At 35.6% G+C, this 22,611-nt stretch overlaps 1 protein-coding gene across 3 annotated transcripts in view; it reads left to right on the top strand.

Moving 5' to 3' along the window:
- TC2N (tandem C2 domains, nuclear) overlaps positions 1-22,019 on the top strand; it is a 41,699-nt gene extending 19,680 nt beyond the window's left edge. For all 3 annotated transcript variants that reach the window (XM_044774226.2, XM_070514208.1, XM_070514209.1), the window contains exons 4-12: positions 3,229-3,396; positions 4,496-4,587; positions 5,793-5,868; positions 6,409-6,509; positions 6,907-7,023; positions 10,460-10,651; positions 14,667-14,781; positions 17,041-17,240; positions 19,513-22,019. In XM_044774226.2, the coding sequence (XP_044630161.1) occupies positions 3,229-3,396; positions 4,496-4,587; positions 5,793-5,868; positions 6,409-6,509; positions 6,907-7,023; positions 10,460-10,651; positions 14,667-14,781; positions 17,041-17,240; positions 19,513-19,623 (1,172 nt within the window). In that variant the 3' untranslated portion in view covers positions 19,624-22,019. The remainder of the gene's footprint in view (positions 1-3,228; positions 3,397-4,495; positions 4,588-5,792; positions 5,869-6,408; positions 6,510-6,906; positions 7,024-10,459; positions 10,652-14,666; positions 14,782-17,040; positions 17,241-19,512) is intronic.
- The last annotated feature ends 592 nt before the right edge of the window (positions 22,020-22,611 follow it).

The following is a 22,611-nucleotide window of genomic DNA, read 5'->3' as shown; positions in this document are numbered from 1 at the left end:
CAATATGTGATAGTTTTTCTTCTGCTTTTTTTCCCCCATTGTATCACTAGAAAGCAGATTACTTTTTGAGTTGAATGAGTAAGAAATTGGTTTACACTAAAATTATAGGCTCACTGAACATGTGGCAAAGCTATCTGATTTTTAGCATACTGGAGAGAAAATTACTTTATTTAACTAGAGTCAAAATGTATTCTTGGTGCTTAATTATAGAAGTCAAATATGTGTGTATGCTGTGGGAGTGGTGGGCTGGCATGGAGACGTTAAGACAGGGCAGGCCGCTGTCAATGATGGCTGAAATATTGACTAGAATGCTGGGAATTTGTTTTGTCGCCTTGCTTACTTGCTTGTGGGTCTGATTACAGCTGCAGCTTACTACTTTGATAACATACAGATTCTGTCATTAACATTTTACTGGGCTTGCTTTATCATGCATCTGTCTCTCTCTCCATCAAGAGAATGCTTTTTGGATGAACACTGAAATTTTAAATAGGGCTTTTGAGAGGTGTAAGCAATTGTGCAACTTTACATTTAGTTTTGTAGCATTGTAGTTCTGTAACTGGAGAGAAATTCCTCTTGAACTTTAAAAATGATACCACAGTATAGTGTTTGAGGGAAAATTGGAATTCTCCAGTTGCTTATTTGTAAGGGAAAACTGAAATCAGAATATTCCTTTTGGATTCAGCCTCCAAAGGCAGTGAGTCATCTTTGGTGCTCACACTCCTGGCGGTGCTGTTCTGTTACCATAAACAGACTTTTGTAGCAGTGTTTGTGTGCTGCATGATTTAAGTGTTAGCTTATAAGGGGTAGAGGCCCTCGTAAGGCTCTCTGGCATCATATTCCCTCTTGGCACCCCTCTGCCTGTGTCTGTGCTTGGCTTGCACACAGAGTCATTTGAACGAGGGTGAGGATAGAATCTCACCTCATAACTCCATATCTTATTTTTCTTTTCTGAACTCAGTGTGAAGCCACCTGTTTTATGGTTTAGCTCAATTCAGAAAATATTACCCTGTACTGTGGGTTCGGTTTTAAATGGGACAAAAGGAATTAAAACATGACCATAGTTTAAACATTTAAAAGACTTTATTTTATGTTTATCTATTACTTCCAATGTGATTATTAACTTTGAAGGAAATCTGATCTATTGTTTTACCCTTTTTAAATTGTGAAATATAAAACACATCCAGCAAAAAGAAGCAGAATTGAAGTTTACAGCTCAGTGATTTATTACAAAGCAAAACATGTGCATAGTCACCACTCAAGTAAAGAAATAGAGTTAGCAGCAACCCCAACGCCTGCGTCTTCCTCCTTTTCAGTCCCTCCAGAGTAATCAGTATCCCAGTGGTTGTAATCACTTTCTTGCTTTTCTTACTTTTATTACCTGAGCCCATTTCCCTAAATGTTGTGGCTTAGTTTTTTCTGTTTTCTGACCTTGATGTAAATGAAATTACATATTCAGTATAGATTCTTTTGTTTTGAGTTCTTTCACTCAACATTAAGTTTGTGAGATTCATTCAAATTGTTAGTAGCTTCACTTTGTTTTCATATTTGTACAGTAAGTGTGTATCTATTCTGTTGTAATCTAAATAACGTGGTAGACAGTAGTGTTTCTCTATAGCTTACTAGAAGGTGTTTTTATCTAGTAAGCGTACACTACAGTTTATTTACTATCGATAGACATTTGAGTTTTTTCCAATTTTTGGCTATTATAGACAATGATGCTTATGAACATTCTTGTACTTGTCTCTTGGTGCACAGGTGCAGGCATTTCAATTGTGTGTCTGTCTCAGAATGACCTTTTGGGTCATAGGGTATACATATATTCAGCTTTACTAGAAATTGCAAACTGTTTCCCACGGCAGCTGCATCAGTTGACCTTCCCACCAGCAGGTTATGATAGTTCCCAGTGCTTTACTTTCTTGCTAACGCTGTTCAATGGTAACCATCCCGGTGAGTGTGTAGTGGTGTCTCGTTGGAGTTCTAACTTAGGTTTTCCTCGTGACTAATGCAGTGGAGCACCGGGTCACTTTTATTGACTCTTTCGATAGCCTCTCTTCTGAAGTGCCTGCTTCAGTGTTCAGCCAGTTTGTATCTAGGCTCTCCTGTCTTTTTCTTAGTGATTTGTGGGAGTGTCTCACATATTGTAGACAGGAGCCCTTTGGCAGTTGTATTTGTTGCACGTGTCTTCTCCCACTCTATGGGTTGCCTTTTCACTCCCTTAAATAGTCTTTTGACAAATAGAAATTTCAATTTTAAGGCCATTCAGTTTATTAAAATTGTTTTCTGTTTAATGCTATCTTCCATTTAAGAAGTGCTTCTCCACCCGAAGGACGTGAAAACTTTCTTATAAATTTACTTAAATATAGAAGTTTTATTGGTTTGCCTTTAACATTTAATTTAGATCTACAATCCATGTGGAATTAATTTTTTGCAAATATATTTAGTTGGGATAAAGGTTTCTTTTTTTTCCTGTATCAGTATCCACTTGTCTTACTACCTTTTAGTGAAAAGACCATTCTTTCCCCACTGTTGTGCAGTGCCACATTGATTATAAATCAAGTGTCCGTAAAATGGGTGTCTCTTTCTGGGCTTTCTGTTCTGTTCCACTGATCTTATAATTGTGCCCATATTCTGTTCTTAATATCCAGTGCAGCAAATCTTTCAGTTTTGTTTTTCTGCTTAAAGGTTATCGTTTTGGTTATTCTTTGTCCTTATATTTTTGATATAAATATTTTCTGTTCAGTTTATTTGACTTATAACTTTATTGCATTGTGGCTAGAGAACATACTCTGTATGATTTCAGTCCTTTAAAATTTATTGAGACTTGCTCTGTGTATCTCAGCATGTAGTCAATTTTTATAAATGTTCTGTGTCTTCATGAAAAGAATGCATCTCCAAAAAAAAGATAATATTTTTACTTAAAGATGTTATTTGTGTAAGTAGAATAATAAAAGGAAGCTTAAATCACAGAATACAGAATTGTCTTTGAGGCAAAGAAAAATACCAAAAATTTACCAGGCTTTCTTGAAGCAGAGTGCATGGCTGATCCCTGGCAGAATATTCCACACAGTTAGAACTCAGTAAATGTGTGCTCAGTTTTTTTAGATGCAAAGGCATGTGATATAGTGTTACTCGAGACAAAATTCTTTTCCTTTGCTTTGGGTGCATCAGCTGTTGGCTAATAACTCCAAGAAGAGGATGTTGTAAAACTTTAGAAACACTTGCTTTCAGGATCTGCCAGAGCATCTTTTGGAGATCGGAAGGTGGAACTTTCCGGTTCATCCCAGCATGTCCCCAGCTATGATGTCTATAACCCATTCTATATGTATCAGCACGTTTCACCTGATCTGAGTCGGCGCTTTCCTCCTCGTTCGGAAGCGACGAGACTGTATGGATCAGGTATGAAATTTTTTTTGTTTTCCTCCTCTTGTGTTTCTCTTTAACAAATGGAGAAGTCAAATTAAATCTGAGGCCCCGGAAGAAATGATTCATGTTATGAAAAACAATTTAAAAATAAGAGAAGAGCAGACTTCAGAAGTGATGTGATAAATGTCACGACTTGTCCAAGGTATTATATCCAAGACAAAAATTGAAAGAATACTGAGTTATATGTGTTGGTAGTTCCAAATTCCATTTTAACTGTCCTTTTTTAAAAGAAGTTTTGTTTTCAGATTATTTTGTGTATATTTTATATGTCATCTATACATTCATAAAGTCTGCAACAGATATTTACTAGCTTTTTTCTTTTTTGCCCTATTCAGTTAAAATGATGAGTTTGGAAACTCATGATATGATTAGAAATATAAACAAAGAAAATAGAAAATGCCATAATGATTTTAGAACTTTCTTAGTTTCCTATTTGAGACGGTGTCAGTTATAGTCTATCTTGTATGCATCTGATTCATAGAATTCTCACTGTTTTTCGGGTTTTTGATATATATAGTTATGTCGACTACCAAATTCAGGATGAGGTACTGAAAATCAAGCTGAAGTATTTATTTAAATATTTATTTATTTCAGCACTATGCTAGAATACACAATTAGCATACGGAGTTCTATTCTTGAAGGATCTTACAGTGTAGAAGGGAAGCTCAAAATACAGGAGCACATGGTATTCAGATTTGATTTTTTTAATGTAATAAGTTTCACTAAACAGTTGAGTTGCATTCAGCACAGAGGACTTACGTCCTCTTAGATTATTTTTCTGGGATGAAGAATTGAGTCATGTAATGAAAAAGAATGAATTTTCCCTGCATGCTGTTTGATGTGGATGTGAAAATGTGGTGTTTGATTTATGTTGGTTTCTGGTTCAAATAAAAATAAAATAATTGAAAAACAATTTTTTTAGCTTCATTAGAAGGCTTCCCCTCTTAAATAGATTTGTATACCGTATTCATGATATATTGCTGTAGAGATTTAGTCCATTATAATGAAGTGGAATTCCAGTGTTTCTTCCTTTTTACTATAAAAATAGTAATTTTCTTATGTCCCTTTGTAGTTTGTGATTTAAGGACCACCAAACTTCCTGGCTCCCCTGGGCTGAGCAAGTCTATGTTTGATCTTACAAGTTCATCTCAGAGATTCATCCAGGTAAATTATTTATATAAATTTAATTATATGTGATAATTTATTTTCAAGCTAAAAATTCAGAAACGTGTGAATTAGGAACAACACGTTGTATATTTTTTGTAGACGTATCTATTCTACTATCTGAAGAAGAAACTCTTGGCGTTACCCACGTGCATTATTTTAGGAAGCTCTCAGTTGGGTACTGGAAGGCAGTAGTTTTTCTTTTTTTTTCTTTATGACTCCTGCGTCTCTCCGTTGGTGCTCTCAGGCAATCTTGAGGCAGTTGGCATTTAAAATAGTGTAGTTAAAAGTGCTTAATTAACTTTCTTTATTGATCATAACTACCTGGTTAGTATTTCTATTGAGCTGTAGGACTTTAGTTATTCATTAATGTTAACACAGTGTCCTCCTATTTTTGAGATAGAATCGAGAATTTTTTGATATTTAAAAAAAGTTTCTTTTTTTAATACAAGTAAACTGTGATAATTATTTAAAAATTAGAAAGTAGACTTAAGCAAAGTAAAAGGACAAATCACCTATATTTCTATAACTGGGAGTAAACGCACTATGAAAATATTGTTATGTATACTTGTGGATTTTTTCCCGTCTGAATGTCTATACATATATCTTATTAAAATGGAAGTGTATTCTAAATAATCCTTAATTATCCTCACTTGAGTTAATGTTTTGCAGACTTAATCCTTTATAGCACCAGTTCTTGAACATGCGTCAGAATTGTTTGGAGTTAAAATACGGATTGCCAGGCCTCACCCCCAGAGCTTTCGATTCAGTCAGTATCCCTGCATCGGGGCCAGAATTTGTAGTTCTAACTGGTTTCCAGGTGATGCTGATACTCCCGGACCGCAGGGACCATGCTTTGGTCACTGCTGCTTTCCAGGTTCTTAGGTAACAGGGCACTTCTAAATATATTCTGATTTGTATTAGTACTTTCAAGTATGAAACATAAGCAGTAATCTCTTCCTCCTTATTACAGGACCAAACCAAGAACAGCAAAGCCTTTCCCATATTAAGATATTTAAGATTTTCCTGATAACCACACAAAAGGCCTCTTTCCTCTCCCTTATCTAAAAGTGGGAGATTCTGATCAGTAACACTGTCAGAATGATTCGCATGCGGTTTGTTACTGGGAGGGTATTGGGGCATAAATTTCACAATCCTTAAAACTTGATATGTGATTTCCAACTAAAGAAGAACTTTATTTCTAGAGAGATGATTCGTTCTCCAGCGTGCCCAGTAGTTGTTCGTCAAGGAAGAATTCTCAGGGGAGTAACCGAAGCCTGGGTAAGGAAGAAAGTGTCCTATCTTTATATTCCTAAGGGAATTATTTCTACCCAATAGTAATTTGAAAGTAAATATGATAAGGTAAAAAACCTCTAGATGATTATACCTATGTTGGCAGTGTTATCTGCCTGTGAATACACAGATCAGATGATCCAGTTTTTAGTGTTTAGGCAATGCATCGTTAAAAAAAGTGAGGCAGTTAAATATAGATATATTTTTTGACATATATTAGTGAAGGGACTTCTTAAAGCATTCAGTATTCAGGCCATATCAGTGTTGTTTGGAAAAGTTTTTCTTAGTTTTAACTTCAATCCCTCAGGCTATAATTGGGTTAAGTTTTTAAGCCATGTACTTTTTATACCTTTTCCCTAGGACTTCAACAGAAACATTGAAGTGTGATTTTTGTCTTTTTAAATTGGCAACTTTAAAAAATAATTGTAGCATTTTTAATTATGCTCTTAAAATTGGATCATCTCAAAGTTTAATCGGGTTAGAAGGATTGCATAGCAATTCAGACGTCTTTGTTCTTTCACAATTCAGATACAATTACTCTGTCAGGAGACGAAAGAGAGTTCGGGAGATTGAACGTGAAAGTATTTTATAATTCTTCAGTAGAGCAGATCTGGATCACGGTTTTACAGGTAAGTTCATTAGTTAATACCACCTTTTCTTACAAAATTGAATATTTAGAAATTATAGGCATCTACTGTCGCTCTCTTGTGGAGCATGAGCCAGTACCTTCTTTGCAATTTAAGGTTCTTTAGTATTTTGCAGAAAATAGTATTTAATAAAGAATCTAAAGGAAATAAATCGGTAGGTATGATGGAAGGAGGTTTGTTTTTTAACCTCAAGAAAGAAATTGATGTGATATCTAAAACATTAAATGTTAAATTATTTTAATGTAGATGAAACAAGAGCTCTCAGCAGACTAAAATTTACTTTTATAGTTTGTATCTAACATCAACTCAAGAAATACATCAAATATTTGTATTGTCAGCATCCTTTGTGAAATTCAAACTGTATTTTTAATTTTTTTAGTGCAGAGATTTAACTTGGCCCTCTAGTTATGGAGATACTCCTACTATTTCTATAAAAGGAACGCTAACACTCCCCAAACCAGTGCATTTCAAATCTTCAGCCAAGGAAGGCTCCAGTGTAAGTGGCCGTGATTGAATTTCTTTTTTATGTTTTTCTCATATTTGTCACTTTAACTCATGTAAAGAATTGGAATAAGAAAGTGGTTTGTTTTTGGGAAACTACAAATATGTATCCTTTGCTTTTTAAAGACAATTTTGAGCCTCAAAAACATTTGATAGTTCATTGTCCAATATTAAGATACATTTAAAAAGAAAATCTTAATCACTATAAATATATAGAAAATGAATAATATCTAAGAAAACTACTTTTCTTATATGAAAGAAAATAATGTGTATGTTTTCATCCTCTCTCCCCCTACCCCACTTTGGCTTTGAGAAATAATTGCATGATTGCAATTAATTTCTTCTAAATGCTTGCAGTTATTGTAACTGGAAGACTAATAATCCCGAAATTGGTTTTATAGATTCTAGATTTCACGTTAACTTAAATATATCTTCATTTCTGTCTTCTAATGTGGGTTGAAAAGTTAGTGTTTTTCCATGCATATGAAGGGTATCTCCTGCAAGAACATATCGTTTAAAAATAAGCCAATTCATGGGGCCCACCCCGTGGCCGAGTGGTTAAGTTTGCGTGCTCCGTTGCAGCGGCCCAGGGTTTTGTTGGTTTGGATCCTGGGTGTGGACATGGCACCACTTGTGAGGCCATGCTGAGGCGGTGTCCATGTGCCACAACTAGAAGGACCCACAACTATAATATACAACTATGTACTGGGGGAATTTGGGGAGAAAAAGCAGAAAGAAAAAAATTAAGGTAATTCAAATTACTAATAAACATGCAAAAAGTTTACTGGTAATCATAGAAATACAAATTTAAATTACATATTGCTTTCACTTTCTTTTCTTTCAGTTTTCCTTATTTTGCTTATTAAAATTAGGAGAAATTTTGCAAGTACTCTAGAACATATAACTTCTTGAAAATTATTTTGACAATTCACATCAAAATCTTAAAATATTTACACTTTTTTTTTTGCTGAGGAAGAGCAGCCCTGAGCTAACATCTGTGCCAGTCTTCCTCTACTTTGTGTGCGTTGCTGCCACAGCATGGCTTGATGAGCAGTGCTGGGTCTGTGCCTGGGATCTGAACCCGTGAACCCCAGGCTGCCTAAGCAGAGCACCTGAACTTAACCACTACACCACCGAGTGGGTCCCTAAATATTTATACTTTTCAGTATAGTAATTCTACTTGGAATCTGTTCCGTGGAAATAAGCTAAAATGCAAATATATATATATATATGTGAAGTTCTTGGCAGTTCTGTTCATAGCAGAAAAGTTGGAAACGATCTAAATGCCTCATACAGGGGAATGGTTGAGAAGCCTCATGGTATACCGTGTATATTGTTTCCTAGGATTTTTATAACAAAGTACCACAAACTGAGGGACTTAGAACAATAGAAATTTCCCTCTCACAGTTTTGGAGGAAGTCTGAAATCAAGGTGTCAGCAGTCTTGGTTCCTTCTCTGAGGGAGAATCTGTTCCGTGCCTTTCTCCTAGTTTCTGGTGATGGCCGGCAGTCCTTGGCGTTCCTTGGCTTCATTCTCATCTCAGCTTCCATCTTCACGTGGCCTTCTCCCTTGTGTCTGTGTCTTCACATGGCCGTCTTCTTATACAGACACCAGTCACATTGAATTAGGGGTGTGTCTGCTCCAGTGTAACCTCACCTTAACTTCACCAATTACATCTTCAGTGACCCTATTTCCAAATAAGGTCACAGTCTGAGTTTCTAGGGGTTAGGACTTCACATATCCTTTTAGAGGGGACAGAATTCAAACCATGACACCATGTGATAGAATACTAGGCAGCCATGAGAAATAATGTTTAGGAAGAGTTTTTAAGGACATGGCAAAATGTTCTTAATAAGTGGAAAGGCAGTAATCAAAATTGATGTATATTTCTTAGGATCTCACTTTACCAAAATCTGCATAATAGAAAGTCTAGATGGAAATAAATCTTAACTCTGGTTATAATCCTGACACTCAGAGATGAATACTTTCTGAATTAAACAATTTCACTTTTTGATTTTCAAGTAAAACTTAGTTACTTTGGGAAAAGTTAGGAAAAAATGTTCTCACATTAAAACTTGCATAGAATCTTACTTTTAAAATTTATTATTATTTATTAAGTGGTTTGGGAGACCCCTATTGTGGCAAAATGTGAAGTAAACCAGTACGCTTGCTTCATTTGTAAGCTCATGGCAGCTGAATTTCAAAGTTAAACATTTTATGTATACGTGTTATTGGTGTGATCCTATGACCTGAGACTCTGAAAGAAAAAGATAGCTTAGGTGGTTGGGAAGCTCTCCAAAGCACAATTCTGACTACAGAGACATATAAAACCATTGCAATAAAAGTGACAATTTGGGCACAATGTCTAAAATATTGATATAGTTGCCCAGATATCTTGCCTTTTCAACATGCAAAAACTTATTTTCAAAACGATGCACTAAAGATGGAAAGAAGGAAGTATATAGCAAAGAACTGTCTAGTGTCAAGAAGATGTTAGCCCATGGTAAGCCAAGGTTTTAAAAGCGTTAAAAGTAATAAAAAGAACATTTGAAAATATTCTGAGCATGGAAAACACTGACTTGTTGCTTGGGGTGGATGCTTATAAGAGAAGGTAGAATTTTAAACTCGTATTTTCCTTTGTCTTCTCTATTAAGGAGGTTGATTTTTTTTTTTTTAAAGATTTTATTTTTTCCTTTTTCTCCCCAAAGCCCCCCAGTACATAGTTGTATATTCTTCGTTGTGGGTCCTTCTAGTTGTGGCATGTGGGACGCTGCCTCAGCGTGGTTTGATGAGCAGTGTCATGTCCGCGCCCAGGATTCGAACCAACGAAACACTGGGCCGCCTGCAGCGGAGCGTGCGAACTTAACCGCTCGGCCACGGGGCCAGCCCGCTAAGGAGGTTGATTTTGAGATTAGAAAAGGTGGAACAAACATCACCGAAAGAGAAATTGAAGCCTCAGATAGATGTGAAGAATGGTAGCTCCTTTAAAGAAAGAATTCAAGTCTCTTAATGTGAACAAGTTAGATTTTGTGTACTGAGAGAGCTCGCATGAGATTCTTGAACCACTCTTACTGACTGTTGAAGAATTGTGAATAGCAGGAAGGATACTCCAGAACCAGAGATGGAAAACGACCTAATTTTCCAAAAGGGAAAAGATATTCTGGTGGACTTGGTGTTAATATTGACTTGAATTCCTGACTAAAAGGACGATTTGTGAAATTAAGAAAGGCAGTATCCAAGATAAATTCTGGAAAAACAATTCATGGCCATTCTCATTTTCATTTACATTGAAAAATATTTTTTGTTGTTGTAAAAAATTAAATCTACTTTTCCTAGATTATAAAATGTTATTTTTGTTTATTTTGTTTTGGCGTATCACCCTTTTTTTCAGTCCTTTTAAAATAGATTTTATATTTTCTTTTTTTTTTTAGACTATTGACTTTATGGAAACTTTTGTATTTGCTATTAAACTCCAAAGTCTGCAAACTGTGAAGCTTGTATTTAAGATTCAAACCCAGACTCCCAGGAGGAAGACGATCGGAGAATGCTCACTGTCACTCAGAAGTCTGAGCACACAGGAGACAGATTACTCTCTGGATATAACACCACTTTCAAAAATTTCTGTAAGTGATAATAGGGTGTAATGTTAAAAGTACTTCATCCTTTTAGGATTATTTAGTGGATGAGTTTTTGTTTGTTGGAGTGTAACTTGACCCTCTAGAGTATATTAGGAAGGCTCTCAAGAAGCAATAATAATCATCATCTTATTGTTTAATAATATTTTTAAAATAATTGATAAAAGGGTAACAGAGCCCCTTTTCTTTCTCCATTGGGAAATAACCTTAGGGTTACCTTCTTCTAGTACATTTTTTATTAATGTTTCATACTTCAGGGGAAAACAGCCCTGAAGTATGAATAATTCCAAATTATTAATTAATTGTTTTCTTTTAGTTTTTTTAGTAGCTGATCACTTAGGAAAAGCAAGAAAGAACCATAAAGTCCAGCCTCAATCAGAGATTGTACTGAAGTAGATAGGAAAGTTGTTTTAATCCTGAGTAAGCTACGTATCTGTCCGTAAATGGAGTAGAGTGGAGGTTCCTACGGCTGGAGTTTTTGGTAGAGAACTTGATTATCTCTAGTGCTGACTGGTTTTTGAGACCTCATATTTGCTCCTCTTAACAAGCCGGCTGAAGGTTGTCTTTAAATTGTTCAGAAATCCCTAATAATTTAATTATATAGTTTCTATGCCGGGATAACATTTATAGAAATCAGTCATAAGCTTTTTATAAGGTCAAACCTACATGTGATTTTAAATTTATATAGGATTTATATTTTATCTACTTTCAAAAAAATTTAAGGTGACTTGAAGTGATTCTTAACTCTGGCTACACGTTAGAGTCACCTGGGGAGCTTTAGAAAAATGCCCACACCTACACCATTTACATCAGGATTTTGGGGCGGGGGCAGGGGCACCTGTAGTTTTCAAAAGCTCCCCCAATGATTCCAATGTATGGCCTGGCTTGAGAACCACTGAAGTAGAGGGGAAATTAGGGGTTAAAAAATAAAAACCAATAAAAAACAAAGAAATACTATAATTGATCAAGAAGAGTTGAAATTTCTTGATCGTTATTTCTTGTCCGTTATTTTCTGTCTCCAACCCCAGTATATTTTCTTTATAGCATTTATCGCAATTTAGAATTATTTAAATTACTTGTTTTAAACAAAACAAAACTAGGGTCAAGCTTTCATGTGTTTTCTTCCTCTTTTGCTGTGCTCTTAATAAGGGGCTGTCATATTCTTGGCATTGAATGTTTGTATGTAGGTAGGTATGAAAGATACATGATGAGTGAAAGCATGCTAAATTAGATTGTTGTTATTTTCTGTTAAAATATAGCAGATTTGTAACTGTGAGGGGAGTTTATCGCTTGCATCTTTGAAACTAGCTTAGTAGACATTCATCTGCAACCATATTTTACAGAAGGCACAAATATATTATTCAAACGGATAATTCAGATATTAAAACTTTAAAGACTACTAGTAGAGTCTATCAGAAGAAAACTCAGCAAAGGTAATTTCTGGGGAATTAAAACATTGTAATCTTACCTGCGTAGGGGAATTGAATGAGTGATTATGGCTAAGTTTCTACCAAATTGTATTTCATATATGGGAGGTCTTGTAAACATTCGTCTATCTGTTTATATGCCAGATGCTAGGGATACAAAGATTGATGCCCGAAAGAAGAGCTTTTGGGCTATACTGGACCAGTGACTTTATGTTACTGAGCGTGAATGTTTCCTGTTACTGGCTAAAGCAAGATTAGCATGCTTTGTTTCCTGTGTTGAGGAGGACAATTGGCATTCTAGTTGTGACGTTGAAAGAGCCAGACTTACATACCCATCCTCTACTCTGACAGCTTTCACCCCGAACAGCACAGCTTTCATGTAGAGCTAACAACTTCTTCAGGACAGATTTCTTGACCTTGACAAATAGTCACATGTTCATTTGAGAACCCAGATTTCTCTGTTGGATAATGTGGAGGAGACAAGATTTGCCTGAACAAATCGCTGACATTCGTGGAGACTCACCATGGGGCTGAATTGGTCCTAAGTGATGAAATGTTCACACCAAACTTATGAGCTGCTGCCCTTGTTGTCCCTGTTGTGGAGACCAGGACACTGAAGTGCTTGCCTGAGTTCATAGAGCCGGTAGCCGAGGAGCCAGGATTTGGAAGGAAGCATCCTGACTCCAGACCAGCTCTCTGAACTCTGCCATGTGTTGCCCCCCCTAAAAAACTATTCTCAAACATCACCAGATCGTGGTTTTCTCTGGTTGTGCTTAACATTTCACTTTCGACAATTCCAGGAAGGCTAATAAAGTTTTCTTTTCTTTAAAAAATAATACATTATTCAGGAATAGAGATCATGTATCTTCCATAGTTTTGTGCTCATTAAAAATGCACTTAATATATACCAGCCAATTGATTGGAATTTTAATTTTGTGGTTATTATGAGATTGAAACCCACTTTGAATAGTTTTTCATGATCTGGATTAATATCCTGGAACATAAATTGAATTTGTGAAATCACCTTGGCAAGTAAGAAATGGTAAACTTGTTACCAAATGCTGCTCTGTTTTATGAGAGTGAACTCTAGAAGTATGTAACACTAAGAGAAATTTTGCCACCATTAAGTGTTTTTATGTGTTATTACATTGTGGGTAGGAAACTATAATGAAAAATTTGTATCCATGATTTCCTTTGTGTTTTGTAAACAGTACTGTATTTTTTAAAATGCCAAGGACTTTTTTTTCATCAGCAAAGGTTTTATTTTACATGTGGCTACTGAATGAGTTCATGTGAAAAGATATATTAATCCATTCTCTTTCTGATTAAAGCAAAAGCAGTAAATTCAGCATTTGTTGGCAAAATAGACAACTTCTGTCATCATTTTAGACTTTTCAAGGAGGAGTGTAACCTCAACAGTTGAGTCTGTCCTGTGATTCTCTTTTTACTGTCTCTCTCTTGATTTCTTATGGCATGACCAATTTTAAAACACAGAATGATGTTTTAAGAAAATGCCCAAGATTCAGTCAATGGTATATACATAGAAAGGTTCTTTTTCAATGAGCCGTGAGCCAATTATTGGAGAATACTGGGCGATTATCAAATCTGAAACCAAATGAAGTGTCCTTCAGCTGGTTTGTAGCTCTGTTGGCATCAGTACGAGCAAAGACGGAAGTGTGTGCTGAGCCCTAAGCGAGACCGTTAACATTGTGTTCTTGCTTTTTCCCCATTCTTATTCTTTTCAACACGTGAATGGTGATGTTTTTGTGTTTGGACGACTTTATGTTTCTTTCTTTTATTTTTCACTCCAGGGACCTTGGAATCCACATACGTGGGTTGGCTTGTGTTCTGTTTCACAGACAAATTCCCAACTTTCTTCTGCTCTGAGTCAGCAGTACTGAAGAGCACATTTTACCTTTTCCCCCTGTCTGCGTCTCCTTCATTTTCTTGTTGCCTCAGGTTTTCTTTGCCCATTTCCTTGTTGTTTCCTGCCTCGTCACTTTCACTAGCTTCCTTCCTGCCAACTCTCCTCTTGGGCTTTGCTTCCATTCAGCATGGTAATTCAGCTCTGAATCCACAAGTCTGTCGATTCTACTAATCCTTTGTCTTCTGATTTTGGTAGCACCTACTCTGATTTCTACAATTAGAAAAAATAATGATGATTCTCATGTCTAACATTTTTTATTGTATTTCATCTGTTCTTCAAAAAATAATTCAAATGGCTACATTTAAGTCTTTCGAAAGCGTGCTTTTTGGGTGTTTATTTCGCTGACATTTTCTCTAGTAAAACTGCTCAGACATTTAATTTGTTTTAGTTTGAATTGTCTTTTGGTCTCCCTGATTTCGAAGGATCAGTATGTAGGTGTAACTTGTATTTTCAGAAATCATGAAAGCGAAAACCTCATATTTACAGAATCCGTGACATTTATCTTAACCTTCTCTTAGAACATGCAGCTTTGTGTGTCAATAAAAAGCAGCCTGTTCAAAATCTCTAACCTTAGCTCTTTAGTTTTGAATTTTTGAAATATCCCAAAACTTTGTTCTTAATTACCAAATGACGCTTTTTTGATATGCAGGTTTGCCACGCAGAGCTTGAACTGGGGACTTGCTTCCAAGCAGTAAATAGCAGAATTCAGTTACAGATTCTTGAGGCGCGATACCTCCCAAGCTCATCAACACCTCTGACTTCGAGTAAGTATAGCAGTGACTCAAAGTGAAATTTTCAGAAAATATTAGTGAAAGATAGTTTTTTCCTACATTTCTTACAATGGAGATTAAAATCTTAGTTACTTTTGTTATTTGACTTAAATACTTACTTTTAAGTTAAAATTACTCTATTGGATTTCAAATTTTAGCCAGTGTGTCTTCCTTAATCCGCTGGTCTCTTGACTCTTATCCAATTGCGAGCTCTGCATTTGATGCTGTTCCTTGTTTAGCTCATTTGTTAACACAGGTTGAGTGTCCAGCGGACTGTCAGATATGTCACCAGCCTAGATAATTTATCCTCTCTCCAGGTCTGTGTTCTTTGTTGGATACTCTGCTAACTAGAAACTTAATTTCAAAAAAAACAAAAATATCAAACACAAACCTTGAAACACTTTTCCCTCCCTGCATCTTTGGGTACAACCAAGGGTTCTGATACTTGAGTTGTCTAGGCCTGGTTCATGCGGCTGCCCCTTGGGCTGGAGGTTCATGCGGCTGCCCCTCGGGCTGGAGGTTTGAGGTCAGTCCTGCCTCAAGGGCTAAGCGTCGGGTAAGAGTGCTCTTTTTTCCTATTAGAAGAAGAGGAAATATCTGGAGGCAGGCAAAAGCAGTGGATGTCCACTGTAGCTATAAAAACTGAAAATAAATGCCACTCAGCATTCAATTCAGGAAACTAGAAAAACAGCAAACACACAGGAAAGTAGAAGTAGGCAATTAAAGCTAAAGTTGAAGTTGATGAATATGGAGTCAACAACAAAAGACATAATCAATAAAACCAAAAGCTTTTCGTTTGAAAAGATCGTTAAAATAGACCAACCTGTAGGAGGTCAGATCAAGCGAAAAATAAAGAAAACATGAACAAGAAAGATGATATAATTTCAAATTCAGAAGAGATTCAGTAATAAATAAGACAATACCGTTTATAACTATACCAATTCATTTGAACAGCTATATAAAATAAATGATTTTCTAAGTAAAAAATTGTTGAAATTGACTCCAGAAGAGGGAGAAAATCTGAATAACACAATAACCATGTAAAAGTAGTGAAAGACCTGTCTCTAAGAAAAGCACCAGACCAAGATGATTCTACTGGCAGATTCTGCCAAACTTTCAAGGAACATATAATTCCTTATTCTGGATAAGCTGTTCCAGAGCATGAAAAAAAAAGTAGGAAAAAGTAACTTTATGAGGTTAGCATATTTTTGATGTCAAAACAGAAAAGATAGCACACACAAAAAGTAGCTGTAGCTACCATCACGTACGTAGATAGATGGAAAATCAAAAAATAAAAAAATAAGCAAATAGAATCCAACTTGACATTAAAAGAATAGATTACCAGGACTACCTAGGGTTAAGTCTAAGAAACAAGGACAACAGTAGAAGTCTACAGATGCAATTTATTACATTAACAGGTGTCTCCCTTTTATTTTCATCAAAACTGCCAGTCAGGATTACCGATGACCTCCATTTTATAAATCTGATGGTCAGTTCAGTCCTCACTTTGCATCTCCCTCCTTTCTGGAAATTCCCTCCTCGCTTTCTTGCTGCCCTATAACTACTCAAGTCTGTCAGACTGCACTTTCTGCTTGAGTTGTAAGCACTGTGTATCAGACTCCGGAGTATGCTTAGGTGAAAAGCCACGTAAACCTAAATTTTACCCAATACAGTTCCCATCTTTTAGGATTTGACTCCTCCAATTTCTTCCTGCTTTTGGTCAATCTTTAGTGTCTTGAACAGTTGCTTTTAAAGTTTTTCCCAGAGTTTATCATTTTTACCTATGGCAAGGTGAGTTTGTACAGGCTAGCGTACCGTTACTGGAAGCTCTGCATCTCAGATTTATTTAAAGAATAGATTTTCTCTAGTGGGCGTATGTTTGACTTCTGGAGTCTCAAGCAAAGAATTTTCCCCATATAAAATTGTGAAATAAATTCCTCTAGCTGTGCAAGGAGCTGGCACCTCTCACTTGTGCAGTCGTTTTCAACGTGTGCTCCTTTGTTACTCACGCCTGCAATTCCAGTCTTCAGTGGCATTCAGGTTAGAGGGAGGTTAAATTCATTGAGCTTACGGTAGCTATTTGCAAAGTGTGATGAAAATTAGAAAGTTTACTAGAGAACTTTTCTGTTACGGCAGTAGCTCCTCAGATCTTTAAAAGTGGCTTATTTATATTTTTCCAATAGACATATAGATATGTATCTTTATATAGCATTTTAAATAAAATTTTATATATCCAAATTTCTTGCATTTTAGGTTTTTTTGTGAAGGTGGCAATGTTTAGCTCAGGAGAGTTGATTTATAAGAAGAAGACACGCTTACTGAAGGCCTCCAATGGAAGAGTAAAGTGGGGAGAGACTATGATCTTTCCGCTTATACAGAATGAAAAAGAAATTATTTTTCTCATTAAGCTTTATAGTCGAAGCTCCGTGAGAAGAAGACACTTTGTGGGGCAGGTTAGTAGGGAGTTTTTATTTGAATTCTTTCCTTTTACTTTTCTATGCATTTAATAAAGTTGGTTAACAAAGAGAATACAGGATAAAATTTAAGTTGGGTATAGTAAAATTCTTCAGTGTCATAAAATTCAATGTTGCCACCAAAATTAACTCTTGTCACACTTTTTGCTTCAATATAAATAGGTGGAATTTCTGAGCAATCAGGCTCTTAAGTCTTTTTCTGAGCTTTTCAGCTTTAAAGACTGTAAGATCGTTTTTTCAGTTCTGCTGACTTGTTCCTTGTCAAGGAGGGAACAGCAAGTATTTAAATCAAATTTCTTAAGGTTTTAGATATTCAACTTACTTTATTCTGTTTCAGGTTCAGTTTAATGTTTTAACTCTTTATGCTACTAACTGAATTATATTAGATTTGAATTCCTAGAAAACATCAATTTTAACAGCGGTTGTGGTATTATTTAGAAGGTCAGTGTTGGTTCTGGATTACCTTATTTAAAAATTCTTAGAAATTTGTATTAGACAACATGACACTTGCTCACTTGCCAATCCTGCAGGAACTTCTTTGCTTTTGTAGTTTCTTTCCTTACTCTCAGTGGATTAGTGGTATGTGTCCGTTATCTTTTATCTTAATTGCAATTGTTTGACTCACATTTAAATTCCAGAATCTCTATTATTGGTTTAAAAGCTTTTGCTTACCAGCAAGATGTTATTACCAGTCTGCATAAAATCGTCAAATTGTATGTGAATTTTCAAAGATTAATGTTAACTCTCTGACTCACTTCTTCATAGATTTTACCTAAAATAGTTGTAAAAAATATTGTAGCTTTGTTGTTCTTCATTTATTCTTATATGGGAAAGAGTTTGAACTCAAGAATTGATGTAACTAACATACTCTTCAAAGCCATGAGGCCTGTGAAGTGAATTCAGTTAGTTTTCCTATATTGTCAAGCCTCAGCTATCACGTTGGAGTAGAGCAGATTTACTTGACACATGATTGTCAGGGGAACAGCTTTGGTGGTTCCACTTTTTTGGTTGAGATTCTAGTTAAAAAGAATAATTCTGGAAAGGTTCCTGCTGATTGTCTGTTCCCTCCAGCTCGTTTGTTGCCTTAGCAGCCACCATGATGGGGCAGCCAAATGTGGACTCAAGGCCTCCCACTCCTTTATCAATCGAAGCACTCTGATGTCATCTGTTTTTTATATTAAGGTTCTTTGTAAGGTTTTATTTGACAGAAAAGTTCTTCAGACCAAAAAATGAAGGGAAAAAAGTTTGAAAACCACTAACCTGCTCCAATTTCTTTGTTTAAAAGAATTAGAAACTGAGTCTCAGAGAAGTTAATCCCAAAGTAACAGCATTTGTTAGTGCTATAGCTGAGGTGAGAATTCAGGCTTTTTGATTCCTTGCCCACCTTGCCTCCATGATATGTCACCATTGTGACGTCTTGCATTTGCATAATGCTTTACGGTTTTCCCAAGTTCATTCGCATCTGTTATCTAAAGTTACATAAGTGATAGGTACTATGAATTATTTACTATGGATCAAGGATGACTATTAGATTTCAATTAAAATTATAGTTTTATTTAATGTAAAAGTACTTTAAAATGCACATTCCTTACCAATTTAAATTAAATCATGATTTGTGGGACCAGTTCTGCGGCCGAGTGGTTAAGCTCGCATGCTCTGCTTTGGCAGCCCAGGCTATCACCAGTTCGAATACTGGTCACGGACACGGCACCATTCATCAAGCCTTGCTGAGGTGGCATCCCACGTAGCACAACCAGAGGCACCCACAACTAGAATATACAACTGTGTGCTGGGGGGCTTTGGGGAGAAGAAGGAAGAAAAAAATAGAAGATTGGCAACAGATATTAGCTCAGGTGCCAATCTTTTTTTTAAAACAAAAATCATGGTTAGTCTCAGTTAATCTTTACAAAAATGTTTTTGAGTGACCAGGATCAATTTTAAGTTGAGCTCCTAGATTTATTGACTAAGAAAGGAAACTGTTTTTGGGGAAAATGATTTTGTAATACCACACATTGAATTTTTAGATTGAATTGAATCATATAACATAGTCTTTAGGGAAACTAAATAGGTTAAATGTTTTAACATTTAAGTTTCAAATAGAGAAATCAAACTTTTGGAAAAATGGAAAGATGTTTAATTGAAAATATGTAAACCAAACTTCCAGTTGTCTTTCCTCAATAAGAATAATTAACTGTTTGAACTCAATTACCATTATTGTGTTAAGTTAAGTTATTGTATTGTTCCTTTACAGATTTGGATAAGTGAAGACAGTAATAACGTCGAAGCAGTGAACCAGTGGAAAGAGACAGTTACAAACCCAGAAAAGGTGGTTATCAAGTGGCACAAATTAAATCCGTCTTGAAGACTTCACACATTCATTTGGTGAAGAACTTGACGTTCTTTTAGAAGACTTATGGCTTCAGTTTCCTACCAATGAGAAGAGACAAATTAATGCATTTGTCGATTCATTTATGGAGGCCATAATTATAGTATATAATGGATCTGATAGAAAATTAAACTTGATAAAAAATGGGGTGAATTATATCAGATATCCCAAGTAGAGGAATTATTTTAAAACTGCTGAAATAGACAGTAAATGAAAGGATAGTATTCCTAGGGCAACTAAGTAAATTATGACATCAATGAGAATATCAGCCGCCGATAGTTATTGCTATATTATGTTTATGGGTTTCTTTGAAGCTTTACCTAGATATTCAAAATCTAGTGTATCAAGTCTCTTCTAGTACTTTTAGACATTTAGAAGACTTTCCCACCAACTGTTTCAGTGCTAGTCACCACTGATGAGATCTCGACTCCACCGTTTACCTTTTGCTACGTATTTTCTCTCAGAAAGCAAAAATGAATTGAACCACTTCAACTCGTCAGTACTTGCGGAAAGTTTGCGCCCTGTGTTTACCATTTCTTACATGTAAGGCATCACACTGCCACTTTGTAAGCTCTTTATCTCCAAGGAACTTCAGATATAGAGAACTATTTTGGCAAGAATAAATGAAAACACCGAAAGGTTTAATTGGAAACCCTGTATACACACATTTTGCATGTTTTCCTCCCGCAAGTAGTTTACTCTTTATTTTAATTGGAATTGAAAGAAGATCCTCATCCATATGGCCCATTATCATCTGTATGGCCCATCCTAATTAGCAGAATGAAATGAGCTTAAGTAGCAAATTCAATATTTTTTGATCATCACTTCCTTGTTTTTAGTTTTTTAAATATAAATTGTTCTGTAATCCACAGCGTTGGAGTATTTTCCCATGTGTTTTAAATGATCATACATGATAGAGCAGAAAGTATTTTCTATCACAGTTTCTCTTAGGTACTCATAGAACTCGGTATGTGCAGGTAGCTTCAGTTTAATTGGCCATACAAGCTATGGCCGAAAGAGCAGCTGTTTGGAAAAATGAGTAATGCCGTTCCTGATCTTGGAAAATTTGACTTTATTTTTGCTAATGAGTAGACCAAGTGCTCTGTGTTCATGTCTTCCATTTTTCTTCCTCTCTTACCTGACCCACACGTGCCAAGAGATAGATGGTGATGTTTTAGGCCAGAAGTATCCTTTATGATAGCTTAAGCACACCCTCTTCATTCCAGTCCTTAAGTTTTGTGTATCTCATTAAGATTTTCCCAAATAAACACTGAATTCCCCTTTTCCTGGGTACCACCTCCTCAAGCTGCAAAATGTACATACTTTGCATGCCCCTTGCTTCTACTGCCTAGAGTGTATGGTATTCTGGTGGTGTTGACAGGTATCTGACACTGTGCATTGTAAAATAATTTTTTTTAGATTTGTGAAAAATGGCATATTGGTCAGTACTCACATGGACTTTTAAGAGAAATCACCTTGTGTGGTAGTATTTTGAATCTTTGAGACAAATGGCAACTATTAAGAAAATTATTTTTAAATAGACTTTATTTTTTAGAGAAGTTTTAGATTCACAGCAAAACTGAGAGGAAGGTACAGAGTTCCCATATACCCCTGACCCCCGCAAGCACAGCCTACCCCACTATCAGCATCTCGCATTAGAGTGGTGCATTTGTTAAAATGAATGAACCTACATTGACCCATCATTACCCAAAGTCCATAGTTTACATTAGGGTTCCCTCGTGATGTTTTACATTCTCTGAGCTTTGACAAATGCACAACGATGTGCGTCCACTACCAAAGTTCCATACAGAGTTGTTTCACTGCCTAAAAACCCTCTGCAAATGCAACTACTTCAATAGCCACCACAGAAGTAAATGTTTTGGCTTTTAGATAATAAATAACAGAGTTCATTATTTTAAAAAATCTAGAATTTCATTTGAGCAGTTTTTTGTGTTCTATTAATGCTTTCAATACCTAAATTTATTATATGTAATGTATTTAACTCAATTTTTAGTTTATTTAACTTTTAATATTTTTTCAATATGTATATAATGTATAATTTGAGGGAAAGCTATGACTTCTTGGTTGCTTATATGTCTTAGAATCCTAGGTAAATAAAGCAATTTAAAGAAAACCTTTTCATTTAAAAGACCTTTCAGTTAGATAAGTATTGACACAACTAAGATCTCAGATATTTTAATTAGTGTTTACTTGAGCCTTTTTTGGGTGAAGGGTACTGAGTACAGATGATATTCTTGTTGTTTCTTTGAAGCTTTATGTAAAAATATAAAAAGAAACACACTCTTCTGTTAATAGCTACTCATGAGAAAAAATTAGACGCTGATAATAAAAAATGAGATACTATGCAAAAATCCTTTCTCTTTGTATTTGCATAGGCTTCTCTTGACCTTTACCCACTTATAAGAAGGAGAAAAGAACCAAAATGATGCTGGATGACCAGAGAAAGCCATGGAAGGGTTCACATTGATAGCTGGTAGTTTGCACAGTGCTAACCCTAACAGTGTATTTATTTATTTATAAGCTTTCCGATTAATACAATTAAATGGCTGCAGCCCACGTTAAAACATAACATCACTATTTGGCTTTCCTTTGGTTTTGCATGATTTTTTTAGAACTCCTAGAGAAATTACCACTGAAGTGTACCAGTTCAGCTCTTATCAGACTGTTAAGAAGGAACCAGTGGGATGTTGAACATATATTATGTAATTGTGGTCTGAAAATAACCTAAATTTTTGAATTTAGGACTGATGTTTGAATACAGTTATGTGAATTTCTCTGATACTAACGTACTGAAACTGTATTTCCCAGCAAAAATTTCCATCATTTCTTTAGTCAAATTGGTTATTTACATTTATTTAGTCAAATTGCTTATTTATGAATGATTTCAGGAATTTTGAGTCAATTTCAACTTTTTATTGCATGGCAGCAATGGATATTTCAAAG

Source organism: Equus asinus, chromosome 7 (assembly GCF_041296235.1).
Source record: "Equus asinus isolate D_3611 breed Donkey chromosome 7, EquAss-T2T_v2, whole genome shotgun sequence".
Classification (NCBI taxonomy): Eukaryota; Metazoa; Chordata; class Mammalia; order Perissodactyla; family Equidae; genus Equus; species Equus asinus.
Note: the sequence above shows the minus strand (reverse complement) of the source record. Positions and strands in the feature narration are given on the sequence as shown.